The 13,722-nt window shown below is 37.5% G+C and overlaps 1 protein-coding gene across 1 annotated transcript; it reads left to right on the top strand.

The window, feature by feature from the left end:
- The first annotated feature begins 796 nt into the window (after positions 1-796).
- On the top strand, positions 797-12,168 carry GTPBP10 (GTP-binding protein 10 (putative)). The gene is made up of 9 exons (XM_009890353.1): positions 797-984; positions 1,078-1,169; positions 2,251-2,395; positions 5,044-5,117; positions 6,086-6,138; positions 9,369-9,476; positions 9,998-10,075; positions 11,045-11,168; positions 11,934-12,168. The coding sequence occupies exons 1-9, from the start codon at positions 803-805 to the stop codon at positions 12,152-12,154; spliced, it is 1,077 nt and encodes a 358-aa protein (XP_009888655.1). The 5' UTR covers positions 797-802; the 3' UTR covers positions 12,155-12,168.
- Positions 12,169-13,722: the final 1,554 nt, after the last annotated feature.

The following is a 13,722-nucleotide window of genomic DNA, read 5'->3' as shown; positions in this document are numbered from 1 at the left end:
CCCCGCTGCGCTCCCCTGCCTGTACTCGCCGGGCGCCGGGTCTGCCTGGGGCTCTGCGGGCCGGGCCGGGAGGGATGGCTGCCGGGGAAGAGGCGTCAAATATTTCTGATTCTGGAAAAATGTCTGAGAGGGTTGCTTGTCTGGTTTCTCAACGTTCATTTCTGCTATCAAAGTTCTCTCTAAGCAGTTTTGGCCACCTTGATTCCAATGACTACAAAGTGAAATGTAAACGGAACGTAATGCTGTTGTCCCTAAATGAGGGTTCTTCACCTGGTGTGCGAGAGCCAATCAGCACACTTGAGTCGGGATATTCGTTTTAATTTCAATTCTGTAGGATGGGGAGGGGGGGGTGGGCATTTAGCAACAGCCAGCACACCACATGTTTCCAATCGCCCAGTATTTATAACGGTAAAATGCAGCTGATCGGTTAATTATGATTCATTTGCCACTTCTAACTATATATATGCATGTAAGCTCATGGTTAAAACATTTGGGGAGGTTACCTGATCAGCATGCTTATTATTCACAAAGAGGTGTGTATTTTAGCATTACCCAAGGTTAGTTTGGGATACACTCTTGGCTCGAATTTGGTCCAGAAGTTATATTTTTTGCTATCTTATGTCTAAGTCAGCAACTGCAAAAGAACACGTAAGATGTTTTGTTTCACATCCTATTCAAGGTCAGGTACGTTTCTTGATGTCTTGGCCATGTCCCAACTGAAACTTCTTGATAAACTTTTAACTTTGTTCTTTAAACATCCATACTGATATGAAACTTGTTGTTTTGTTAGTATGGCAACTTTATGGACAATTTACGGGTCTATGTGAGAGGAGGAACTGGTGGAATGGGTTATCCTCGTCTAGGTGGGGAAGGAGGGAGAGGTGGTGATGTCTGGTTCGTCGCCCGAGAAAGAACGACCTTAAAGAGCATAAGGGACAGATATCCCCAGAAGCGATTTGTAGCTGGAACAGGAGCCAACAGCAGGTAAGAGTCTGTCTGATGAAAGTTGTTTTATACATCTTTTCCAGAAAGCAAAATGTCAGCTTACGTTACTAAGTCTGGTTTAATTTCTCCCAGTGTTAAAGCACTGAAAGGTGAAAAAGGAAAAGACTGTGAAGTTCATGTGCCTGTGGGAATTTCAGTTCTTTGTGATGATGGCAAGCAGATTGGTAAGAACTTTTGGTTTTATGTATCTAGTAGATACTGTCATATTTATTGATAGCATCTAGCCAGCTTCTAACAGTAGGATGTTTTAAGGTTACACGTCTCCCAAAATATGTATGTGTTTTCCTTTGTTTGGACAAAGAGTTGACAGAAAACACGCCGTAGAAATTGTTGGAAAAGCAAGGATCCCTTACAGAAATCAGCAGTAGTCAGTTTCTATCACTATATGCAGCAGAAAGAAAATTGTCCTTGCAAACAGGCTGAAAGCCTTCTGAAATTCTCCACAGAATCATTAATGACCTTGCATAATTTTGTGCCCATAAACTCCCTGTAACTTCACTGAATTACGACATTGCTTAAAAGATAAAGATCCTTGCTGACTGTCAACATTTCAGGTTATCTAAAATACTCGTTTTTTACTCTTTTTCAAAGAGTGGTACTTGGTAGAAACCAGGAAGATCTCTTTCTATACGGTGCTCTTGGAATAGCTCTCAATGGTTCATTTGCAGTTCGTCAGAGTTTTTCTTCTGATTGCTGCTCCGAGTTCAAACTAAATTCACAAATGACTCTGATGTGACAACATTGTATGTGTGGCAAGAACTGTTTATGATGTAGGCATGTCAGTGTCTAAAGGTGTCCTTGAATTATATATTCAAGTGTTGCCTTTTTTTTTCTTTAATTATTCTAACATTCTAACCCTAAAGAAGATATTATAGCCTGCATCTTAATAAAAAAATACGGAACATCTGAAGAGTTTGCTGTAGCCACATCTCTGTCAATGCAGATTTTTCCTTGCATTCTTGAATTCAATAATTGGAGGCTTTGGAACTACCATCTTGGCCATACTTTGCCTGCTTGTACTTAGCACTTTTCTTGAAGTGACTAACTATATGACAGAGGGGAGTACTGGGGTTTGACTGCTTTCATTTGTTTCCAAAAAAAGAAAAATATCATGACCCTGAGTGCACAGCTCTTGCAAGGAAGCATACAGAAAATTGTCTCTTCATTGAAGATAGATTTAAGCGGAAAATCACAACTGAACTACTGCAGGAGATTGTGCTTTTTCACTAGTGAATTTATTTTCAGGAGAGCTTAATGCAGCAGGAGATAGATTCCTAGCAGCTCGTGGAGGTCACGGAGGCTCTTTGATCACAAACTTCTTGCCTTGCAAAGGTCAGAGGCGAATTGTTCATCTTGATTTGAAACTTATAGCAGATGTTGGCTTAGTTGGGTAAGTACTGTAGTTTGAGAACTGATATTAGAAAACAAAGTAGTAAATTTCAAATGGGATTTCAAAGAAACTTGAGAGGTTGGAGAAAGAGTGTTGAATTACTTGCAGTTTGCAAAAATCAGGTAAAGTTTAAACTCTATAGGGTTTAAACACCTATTAAAATTAATTTTTAAATTTGGAATGTATTGGTTATGCTTTTGCAGGCGAAGGGCTTCATGAATCAGGGTAATATATAATTATTAATATAATTTAATTTAGCAATTGCAGTGATTATCAAAATACTGTTAGCTAATATTTATGAAGTAAGTACGAGGTGCGAAACAAAGCCAAGAACACTATCCATATTGCATCTTCAACTTTAGGGTAGTGGCACAAGTGAATCCTTTCAGTAACAGTTTTAAAGAGAGTTTCAAAGGATACATAGTCTATTCTCCCAAATAAACATCTTGGAACATTGGAAGGAAGTAATTACGAACTAGAACAGAAAGACTTGCATTTCAATGTTGCTGCTTTATAACAATGCAGATAAATATATTTTTATTTGGAGAAAACTTTCAACAAACAACAATTAAAAAAGTATTGTCTACTCAGCATCTGCTACCACACTCGCCCCCCTGCCCCAGTCCTTATTAATAAAAAACATAGGAAATGTAAAATGACAATAATTCGAGGTAGATATAGTCTAATTGGTGTATGCTGTTGAAGAATGGAAACTTGAAGACAGCATGGTTTTCTACCTACATTTTTCTTCTTTTGCGTATTAGAAATAATTCTGTTAAAAGCAGATTTACCTGAAGTTACATAATTTTCAAGTAGTCTTCAGTAATTGCAGATAGACAATGTTTTCTTTGGTTTAGAGTGTGGGAAAATATAGGAGTTTATAACACTGGTGATGCTTTAATTTTGCATTTTGGCTTGTATTTTGGCTGACAGTTTCCCTTTAAAATGGATTAAAAAAATCATTATCAATTAATTAGAGGAGCATATTATTTTCTTGTTGAGAGTATGAATCAGTCTCTGATAGTTTGTGGTTGTACTTTGATGTCTTTGTGTTTGTTATTTTTACTTCAGTAGATTTGCAAGTGGTTTGCTATTAGATCAGGTAAAAAACATACAGACTTGAGAAAGGCTCATCAGGTTGGGTACAGGTTGTGATGTGTAGTGTAGGTTGCAATTTCAACTTCAAAGAGCATATTGTACCTCAGTGGAAACAAAATACTCACTTGAGGATATGACCAGTGTAACCTTCCGGCATGTCTTTAAGGCACCTCAACATCAGAGCACATTAAAACTACCCTCAATGGTTTTCCTGTTACAACAAGAGTCATTATGTCTCTTTGTTTTTTAAGAAAGCCCCTTAATGTAATACTAGTCTTGTTTTTCATTAGTGCATGTTCTTATGAGTTGTCTGTGTTAACAGGTCGTGATTCTACATGTATTCAGGTGGATAGTATATGGTTTTCTGTGTGACATATGCCTTTGTATCTTGTGACCGATGTTCAGTTGCCTGTACACAGAGTTTTCTTTCATCACTGTTGCACTGAAATGTTGTGTTGAATAACCATCTGTGAATTTGACTGGAACACAAGTCTTGTGTGGTCTCCTGTATGGAGCAGGTGCTATGATCTTTAAGATCCCTTTCCAACCTAAACCATTCTGTGATTCTGTGATTCTATGAATAAGGAATTTAGTCTATTCTCTGATGTCAGCGTTGGCTTCAAGTTTGACATGGATCAAGACTATTGTGTCTTTTACGCAATAGTAATCTCTAAAATTAGCATGTGTTATGATTTCAGTTTTAACTTAGGTTTCCATTTCAATGAGTAGGTGTATTCTGTGAAGAAGCTTTTGCAAAAGCTACCATATCCCTTAAGGAACATTTTTGTTGTAGTACGCAGGTATAGTTATCCCTTGTAAAGGGAAAAGGTTACAACAGTCAGGTCTGCACAGACCAGCTCCTAGGGCTTCACTGGTATTCTTTTTGGTTTATTTGGTAACAAAGCAGGTTAGTCCTAATTTCAGGATCCCTCAAACAACTTTGTTGCCTTAAAAACATACACAAACTCTGTGAATGTGTGTCTGTATACACAAAGTCTCTCTCTCTCTTCCCTCCTCCTCCCCATACAGGTGTACTTAGGGAGTTTACATATACTTTGCTACGTGAGTTAAACTGTAGCATAGGTATCATTGGTACTTAAATTGTAGAATGTTTCATTAACCATGGTTTGTATACCAAAAGACTGTAAATCCAACTGAGAAATGCATTTGCATGACAGGTGTTTAGAACATAAATGTAATTTGAAGAATTAGCTATAGCATGTGAAGACTGAATTCAAGTAGACCTGGATGCTTATGCTGTATTTCCATCGGAGTGACTTTGAAAGGTTTCCCTTAAACCTATTACATGTGTAAATACACATGTGTATTTACTCTCTTGCCTTGGGAAGCACTGTTGGGTTTAGAAAAATTATTCACATTTAATTAAAAAAAATCATAAAGATCTGGGTTTTGTTGTTTAGGTTTAAAAAAAAAATCTGAGTAAATAAGTCTGCAAAAATTAGTTGGTAACATTGAGTTTGACTAAGGTAATAAAATATACAGGAATCACACGTGTTTATTCAGTGTATAAATCCTGACTTTCCTTCCAGGTTTCCAAATGCAGGAAAATCATCCTTGTTAAGCAAGATTTCTCATGCCAAACCTGAGATTGCAAATTATGCATGTAAGTTCATATTCTTATTTTGAGAGCAGTAATATTTCCATGAGAGCAAGAAGTCTTTTCTCTGACTTGGTTTGCAGGTTTATAATAAAGAACAGGGGATAACCATGTTGGCTGGTAAATACATTACACAGATTTTTAGTTGTAAAAAATACTTCAAAGAGAGAACTTGCTGTTTCAGTGTCCCGTTCCTTTAAGCACCTCAAGTTTTTCATGTGTACACCCTCATAATGCTTCAACCTGTTGATGTAGCGTGTATTTAACATTTATTTTAGTCTCAGCCCATTTTATTCCATCGAAACTCTCCATGGTGTGTAATATCCTCCATGTGCCGAATATGCACCATCAAGTTCCTTTCCATAAACATCTTGTATACTGTCGGAAGTAGCTACCACCTGTTCTTGCAACAGAATAAGATTTTGGTTTTGAATCTGTCCACTGAAAAATGCCATTTTTATTATTTTTCTATCAGTAATTTAGGATTAGCCATCTGATCATTCCTTAACTAAAAAGCAAAAGTTCAAGTACTGATAATTCCTACCAACCTTTTTGTACCACTCCCAAGTCTCTACAGCCTTTTTATATTTTTTCCTCAATTTGAAGAGTCCTATCCTTATTTTTCTTTATTTTGAAGTTATTCCATAGTCTGGATAATCCTTTTTGTGTCTGAGACTTCTCTAGCCCATCTATCCCCTTCTTGGGATGACAGGAACAGAACTGCACACAGTGCCAAGATTTGGTGAACCGTTGTTTTTTTGAGTGGTCTAATTTTGTTCTCTCTTGTTTTGCTTTTTCTATATTCCTTTTCCAGTAATTCTTAACATCCTATTTGCCTTATTTTTTTTTCTGCTATTGAATATTTGTTTCATTTAAATGTGAAGTGAGGAAGTCCTGCAACATTTAAATGTTTTGTAACATTAACATTTTTTAAAATGTTGTTTTTTCCCCTCTTCTTTTTTCCCCTGTCATAGTTACAACAGTACAGCCTCAACTAGGAAAGATCATGTATACAGATTATAAGCAGGTTGGTATGAAAGTTCATTCCGGTTGTTCATTAAAGTTGTATATAATGGTTAGTTATGTTGCTTAACGTAATTTCAGAAAGAAAAAGGAAACTTGTAGGTGTTTTCAAATGTGTACCTGTAATGTGTGCATATAGAATACCATTACGTTGACTTAATGAACAATGTGGAGAAGGTACTATTTTTTTAAAGTAATAAGATAGCATTATAGCCAAATACAGTAATATGATGCTGAGCTGATTTCAAGTCACTTTAATAAATGGCTTCTCATTTTTCCTTATCTCCTTTCTGTGGTTCTAATCCTGCTTTATAATGTTAGAGTTGTGAGCTCCTGTGTGGAATGGAGATTACTGTGTCCTAACATACTCTTGTTAAATTTAGGACTGTAAAAAAACATTGTTTCAGAGATTAACCTGTTACAGAAAATTTGCCTCTTCTAAGTAAAAGTAAGTTCGCTGTACAGAGAACTCTGGAATGAATGAGTAATTTTCAGAATGGATTTCAAATAGGGGCAAATTTGCCCAATAGCTGCAAATCTGCAGCAGTAAATGACACGGAATTTGGTGAATACAACCCAGTTACCATAACTTACAGTTCTGGCTCTTTAGGTTGGCTGCTCTGACTTCCTTTTGTGGTTTCGGTTTTTTGGGGGGCTTTTTTGTTTGTTTTTTTTTTGTTTTGTTTATTTGTTTGGATTTTTTTAATAAAAAAATAAAATAGTGTGAAATGATAGCGATTGCCTGAACAGCTGGGTTAGTGCACTACCTGGGGTGAGGTACCTGGCCCCAGTTCCTTTTGCAGTAGGCTGTAGCTCTGGAGGACTGGTAGAGCTACTGCCCTACCACCTTAATTTTTGTGAACCCAGCTCCACCCAGCTTCTTCAGGTAAAGTTGTCAGATACTGTGTGGTGCCTGGAATCCTTTCTACAGCATCCACGGAGTGGGGAAAACCAATGCTACAGCAAACATTTTGATTCCTCAAGCTTGAATCTTTGATGTGGTTTTGTTTTGGTTTTAAGTGTAGGATACATGCAGTACTGGACTCATCACTTCCAAGATGAAAGGCAAATGCTAAAAGGGTTTCAGATGCGCTAACCAGAAAAACGTACCTCTCAGATGTGAAAAGACGGAAAACTTCTCTTTTCACTTTCAAAAGCAATAATCTTAGGGGGATTCAGTAGCTGATGCTTGAAACTTTCGTTTAACAAGCTTTAACAAAACTGTATATTAAAGGAAGTAAGTCTAGTTTGTCAGGTTCCCTGTAGAGATGCACACATCTAAGGGAATTTTTTTCTATATTCATTTTATCTGCTAGTTTAGGGTAACTTATCCTAGAAAACTGTGCTGCAAGTAACAGGATTATTTATAGCCTTTTAAAAAGCTACCTACCTGCCATGAGTCGGGACCTCTTGCTCTTACTGGTGTGTCTTTCTCCAGCAGGAGAACTACTTGCCCTCCTGGCTTTCTTTTCTGCAACTTGTTTCACATCATAGCCAATGCCCCTTATTTTTGGCTGTTTCTGCAGTTCATGGTTTTTATACTACAGTGTCGGGTGCTATATAGGAACTATATGGACAAAACGTCTCTTTTTCTAAACTCAAGGGAACCAGTGATTGTGATCACAGGGAATATCTGTGAGTAAGAGGAAGTACTTCAGCTCTTGCAAATGCTGAAAACAAAACAACGTAAGCAATTAAGAGCAATAATTGAGGTGACTGTTCTGTATCATTCAAGGGAGATTGGCTCATTATGTCTTTTTTTCCTCTACAGAACATTGATGTTTTTAAGGAAGTATGTGGCAATTTGCTTATTTTATCTTAGTGCATCATAAAGAAGAAAATACATGCGAGTTACCTGGTGCTGTCTGTCATTACTACTTGCAAAAGACACAGAAGGAGAGGATCTGAGTGTGGAGTCTGGCTTCAGGTCTTAGTCCCAGATCATGGAAACTAGCAGAACCATTTAGATTTTCTACCAGAACATCTGAATCAAGTGCTGTTTTGAGAGAATATGAGTTTCTTTATGAGCTCTGTAAAAAATATTCTTTGAAAAAGAACTAAACTTGGGGGGAAAAAGTGGTCGTGATGGTACTACAGCGCCCAAACGCATCACACCAGGAAGTGGAAGTTTCTGTTCTAACTTTCTGGTTATTCTCTCCCGTTTCAGTTATTCTCTCCCTGTTTCTAGTTACAAGTCTGTGGTTCACCCAGTTGTGTCTCATGTGTCCGTAGATATAAAATTCTGAAGCAGGGCTTCAAATATTTAGGAAATGCATAATGGTTAAAAGTTAGTGTGACACATGAGTGAGAGCATCACTCACTTATAGCAGAAAGCCCCCTTCTGCAATAGGTAGCACACTGGAAATTTTATTATGTGCTGGCTTTGGGCATTGGTTAATTGGATCTAGTGGCTGTCTAAATGGGTATTAGATAGATTTGAAGACTTTTGCTCTTCTTTGCTTCACTGTCTTAGCTTTCTGTGAGTTACTGAGTGGATATTTGGGGGTTTTAGAATTCTGCTCTTTTATGGTCTGTCTCAGCTCTCCTCTACAACTGTGCAGAACCCTCCCAGCCAGCAGAGAAAATGACAAGATCCCTGTCCATTGTGGCAGTCTTTGTTGGGCTCTCATTGAAAGCTGATACACTAATCAAAATCTCATTTCAGTTGAAGAGCAGAAGACAAGTTCTTGGAGCTTCCCACACTCAGGGGAACAATGTTAAGTGGGTTTGCATTTGGAATGGTGATTCTCTATCGCCACAAGGAACAGACTTTATTTTCTTTTCCAGTGACAGTTTGAATTCTATACACCTGTGATAGCCTAATCTTCTTGCCTTTCGGAGTCTGTTTTATTCTCAGCTAATAGGTAAATTTTGCAAGATCTCTGCTGAGGTATTATTACCTTCTGTTTTCTACTTTGCAGACAGCTGTAAATAAATAGATGGGAGAACATGAGGAGCCCAATGTCTGTGTAATAGTAGCATTTTGTTTAAATCTGCTTGTGATGGTAGATACCAAATGTATTGAAACAGCCAGTGCATACTGCAGGAGAACTGATCCCCCACACAATTTCCAGGAATACACATAGTTGTAAAAGGAGTCTCTCAAAACAGAGATTCTGGACATTCCTTTGTCTGGGTTCTTTTGTTTATATAAAATGATAATAAGTGTTGATAGTTTAAAATCACCAGTTTTGCTTGTTCTACATCTTTTGTTTGCAACTTTTGTTTTCCTAGATTTCAGTAGCTGATCTCCCAGGACTGATTGAAGGTGCACATGCAAACAAAGGGATGGGCCACAAATTTCTCAAACATGTAGAAAGAACCAGACAGCTTCTCTTAGTTGTAAGTTAAATAACATTTACAGCTTATTGAAATAAAAGGCAGTGCAGTAAATAAAATGCGTCTTATGCAGTGTAGTTGGAATTTAGGAAATAATTTTTAATTTGCAGGTTTTGTGATAAATATAGCTGTAATACTGTTTTCAGAATGGAATGCTCAAATGACTGATGATAAATTCTATTTAAGGATTTAATTTATCATTAAAATATGCCAATTAATTTAGGGCAGTGAAGTGTTCCAAGCATAATAAAAGCATGGGGTAATTTTTTTTGCTTCTTTTTTTCTGCAAGATCCCCTTTAAAAAGAGGTTTAAAAATCAGACCTTTGAGAAACACCTATCAGAAGCAACCAGTTTGTGCTTCCAGTGTCTGTGGTGTTACTTTGGTGTGTAGTTGCCCTCTGTTATTTGCCCAGGAATGAGGGCATGTACATGGACATCTTACTGCAAAGTAGTTGATGGAGAGTACCTTGATACAGTAATGTAATTTGATACCACAAAGCTTGTTTTCATGTAATTTTTTCAGGTTGATATTTCTGGGTTTCAGCTGTCTAGTAAGACTCAGTTCAGAACAGCCTTTGAAACGATCTTGCTTCTAACAAAGGTAAGTTCTTATCTTCCTAATTGGCAGTTGTAGTTATGTGTTGAGCCAAGAAAGAGGCTCAGTTTTGATCAAGAACTTCTAAATGTTAGTGTGTCTTCTGGATTTTTAATATAAGGCTGGTTAACAAGCTTAGGATTCTCCGAAATGAGGACAATTTTATTTTCAGCTGTCTCCATGAAACTGTTATATTTTATGTTGGGCACAACTGTGCCTTTGTTAATCTGTGTAGCATATGGGATATTTCTTATAGTCCAGCAAAGGTGCGAAGACACATGATTTTCAGTTCCCCGGTCTGGTACCATTTTATGAAGTAGAAATACGTGGGTATAGTTAAATCTCTGCCTTGATGCCTTTACTGCATAGCCTAATGGAGATGAGACATCAGGCCCCAGCTTTGCAGACATTCAGTGTTTCCATCTCTTGCCATTGCTTCTGATTAAAATAATACATTTTACATAATTTCAAGTTTAGCAGCTGTTCTCTCTAGCTATATAACTTATGATGATGAATCTTCTAAATTTCAGCTATTGCCGCTTCTTTTTAGCTGATGTGTGGTTGCGATTTTATTTCTGATATTAACCATAGTCCATTAAAATGTTTAAGAATCAGAAAACTCTCCGAAGAATTTGCTTATATGTTTTATAGATCTGAACTTTTTCTGAAATTGATTTTGTGTTTGTGCATATCACAAAAACAAAACCAAAAACGTCTTTCTTTTTATAGGAGGCTGTTTCAGAATCGACCAGCCTGTTTACCTGAAATACGTGTTTGAGTAAAATCACTGAACGTTATTGTCTTCTGTCAGACTGCTTTCCATACGTCAACCTTGAGCACCTGAGTAAATCTCACAGCTGCCTAAGCATGAAACACTATTTAGGCAATTAAACAAATGAGAGAGGAGGTGTAAAATTGAAGTACCATTTGATAAACTCCAAATACTTATTAAGGCAAATTTATTTGTCTTTTAAGGAACTGGAGCTGTACAAAGAGGAACTTCTAACAAAGCCTGCGCTTCTTGCCATTAATAAAATGGATTTGCCTTGTGCAAAGGATAACTTGGATAAACTTATGAAACAACTACAGAATCCTCAAGGTAAATTATCTCTCAACACTCACCTTCAACAAAAAGAGTGATGAGATTTCATCAGGGGGAACTCTGCATTGGCAAGGAGTTGTCTGAAACAGGGGTGAAGCCAGCTGTTAAATTTATTATTTGGACATATGTTTTAAAACCACTTCCTGCATTTAGAGCTCTGTTTATATGCATCTGTAGTGCTGACTTCGCTGTTGGAGAGGTATTTTGATAAAATAAAGATATCCTAGAAGATCTTTTCCAACTATGATATGGGAGAGTAAATTTCCAGTCTAGGTATCTCAGATAACAGTAACCTCCGTTGAAGGTCCCCTTACAGAGACATGTATATACAATTTATCATGTGACTGGCCAAAACACATGAAAATTCCGGACAGGCCTACCTAGAGGTTTACTTCAGTTTTGATCCTACATTGGGGTGAATTTCTTCCTATGTCCTGGAGTGTATAAGAACCTGGAAGGCTTAAAATCATCCATCTCCCGTGTTCTACAACTTGGGATTTCTCTGTACTCATCTTAAAGGAAGGGTGCAGAATCTTCTCATGAGGGTGTAAGTATGGTATAACTGCTATGTTAGTGCTTCTCTTCTGACACTTTAGCTTTTTTTTAAAAGATTAATTAAGCAAATAATACTTCTATATTAATTGCCATTATGGTTATTACTGTAATTTATTAAAGTTTTTCTTAAATTTAATGGGATTTTATGGGCTTTGTAGTCATACAGTATTTGGGTGTTGTATTAACTCTTTCGATACGATTTTTCAGACTTCTTACACTTGCTACAGGAAGAAATGATTCCTGCAAATACACTTGAATTCAAAGATATAATTCCTGTATCTGCATATACTGGAGAAGGAATTGAGGAACTAAAAGCATGTATAAGAAAATGCATAGATGAGGAAGCCGAGCAGGAGAATGAAGAATATCGGAAAAAGAAACTACTACTTTTACAGACTTCAGAAGAACAACAAATGAATAGAAGCTAGCATTCTTGACTGGATCCAATGTATTTTAATATTTTTAGGGTGTACATGAACCCATTGCTATGCCAACCTTCCATTTAATTTTTGTTCCCTCTACCACCACTGCCCACTTCTCTGCACCCCCCCGTTGTCTCCATTTCTTTTGGCACTTGGGTAGGGCACAGTGGGGAAAAGAACAGTTTTTTTCTGATTCATGTTGGCTACCAACTCAACAGAGTAAAGATCAAAATATGTGCAACTCGAAGCACTGCTTAACAACTGATGATCCCTGGAATATTTTTTGCCAAATGAGATGAATGGAAGGAATGTAACCCACAGAGGTAGCAAAGGAGCAAGTTCAACCACTCTACATCTTTTGCCATGGATATCAGAAGTACGCAGGGAAATTTCTGATGGGCAGTTTTACAGGGTCTAGTGCTTTTGAGGTGAACCAGTTCTGCTGTTTTGACAGGCATCAGATTGTGGGGTTTTTGTTATTTTTAAAGATCTAAAGGAAAACAGAAATAAATGGCTGCAGGAAAGTGACTTGGAGCATGAAAACGTGAGGCTGATGTCTATTGGGTTTTTTCCACACCTGCTGGTGCCTACTGTAGTCCTGATCATATAAATCCTGCTGCCAAATTCTCAGACTTAAAGTCCTTTTAGGAGTTTAGGACTCCTTTTAGGAGTCCCTCCTTTTATGGAGTTGTGGGTATATGTTACTCTTTGGTGAAGAAAACGATGACTGCTTTTCAACAGAGCTATACATTTTTGGGAATAGTTAATGTTCCAATTTTTTGTATTATGAGCAGGCACACTTGCATTTTATTTTGGAAAAAAAAAAAATTTTAAGTCCTTTATTGTACAGGGTGGTTTTTACTTCAAAGCTATTAAATCTATTGCAAAGCAAAATAAGACTGACTACGTCAAAGGCTTTTCAACTTGATCTTGTTTTGGTTTGTAAAGATACTTATCAAACCCTGGTTCTCCACCTTGTTTTAAAAGCAGTGACTGGGAAGAAATGTATGATTTCTCATAATACCATTATTTTATCATTAGTATTGGTTCTGATTTTCCTCTGATTTTGTTATGTTTGGGGCTAACGTGTTTTCACCAGAGCTAAGTGTGGGCAGTCAATAATTTTTGAAGCTCCGTTTATTTCATAGCAGAAAATAACTTTGTTTTGTTTTGTTTTGTCAGACTTCTTGAACACTGGTCTTAATCTCACATGTAAATAAGGTGGGGGGAAGTTTGAAACCAGGGCCAGCTTGGCTTTATTTCAGCTGTGTATGAGGAGTTATGTGAGCTTCAGGGACGACCGGATAATGAGCGTAGGACTGAACCAGGCTCGGGCGCTGTGGCTTGCTGGACTAGCACTGGCCCAGGCCAGCAGCGAAGCAGAATCGGAGGAAAAAACGCGAGATAATATGTGGGTTAAGGTAAAGACAGTTTAATAAGTGAAGGAAAGAAGAATTTTTCTTAAAAAAAAAAAAAACAAAACCGAACCAACAATCAAAGCGATCCACCTGTGGCCGCCGGACCGACACCCAACGGCTCTCCCGGTGAACAGCTGCTTTCCGCCCGCAGGTCGC

This window comes from Charadrius vociferus, unplaced genomic scaffold (genome assembly GCF_000708025.1).
Source record: "Charadrius vociferus isolate BGI_N301 unplaced genomic scaffold, ASM70802v2 scaffold348, whole genome shotgun sequence".
In the NCBI taxonomy this organism is placed as follows: domain Eukaryota; kingdom Metazoa; phylum Chordata; class Aves; order Charadriiformes; family Charadriidae; genus Charadrius; species Charadrius vociferus.
Note: the sequence above shows the minus strand (reverse complement) of the source record. Positions and strands in the feature narration are given on the sequence as shown.

Excerpts from the sequence above, each read along its gene's own strand:
- GTPBP10 (XM_009890353.1), top strand. The coding sequence starts at position 803 with ATGGACAATTTACGGGTCTATGTGAGAGGAGGAACTGGTGGAATGGGT. Across the intron at positions 1,170-2,250 it reads TGATGATGGCAAGCAGATTG|GAGAGCTTAATGCAGCAGGA; the intron begins GTAAGAACTTTT and ends ATTTATTTTCAG. Across the intron at positions 11,169-11,933 it reads ACAACTACAGAATCCTCAAG|ACTTCTTACACTTGCTACAG; the intron begins GTAAATTATCTC and ends ACGATTTTTCAG.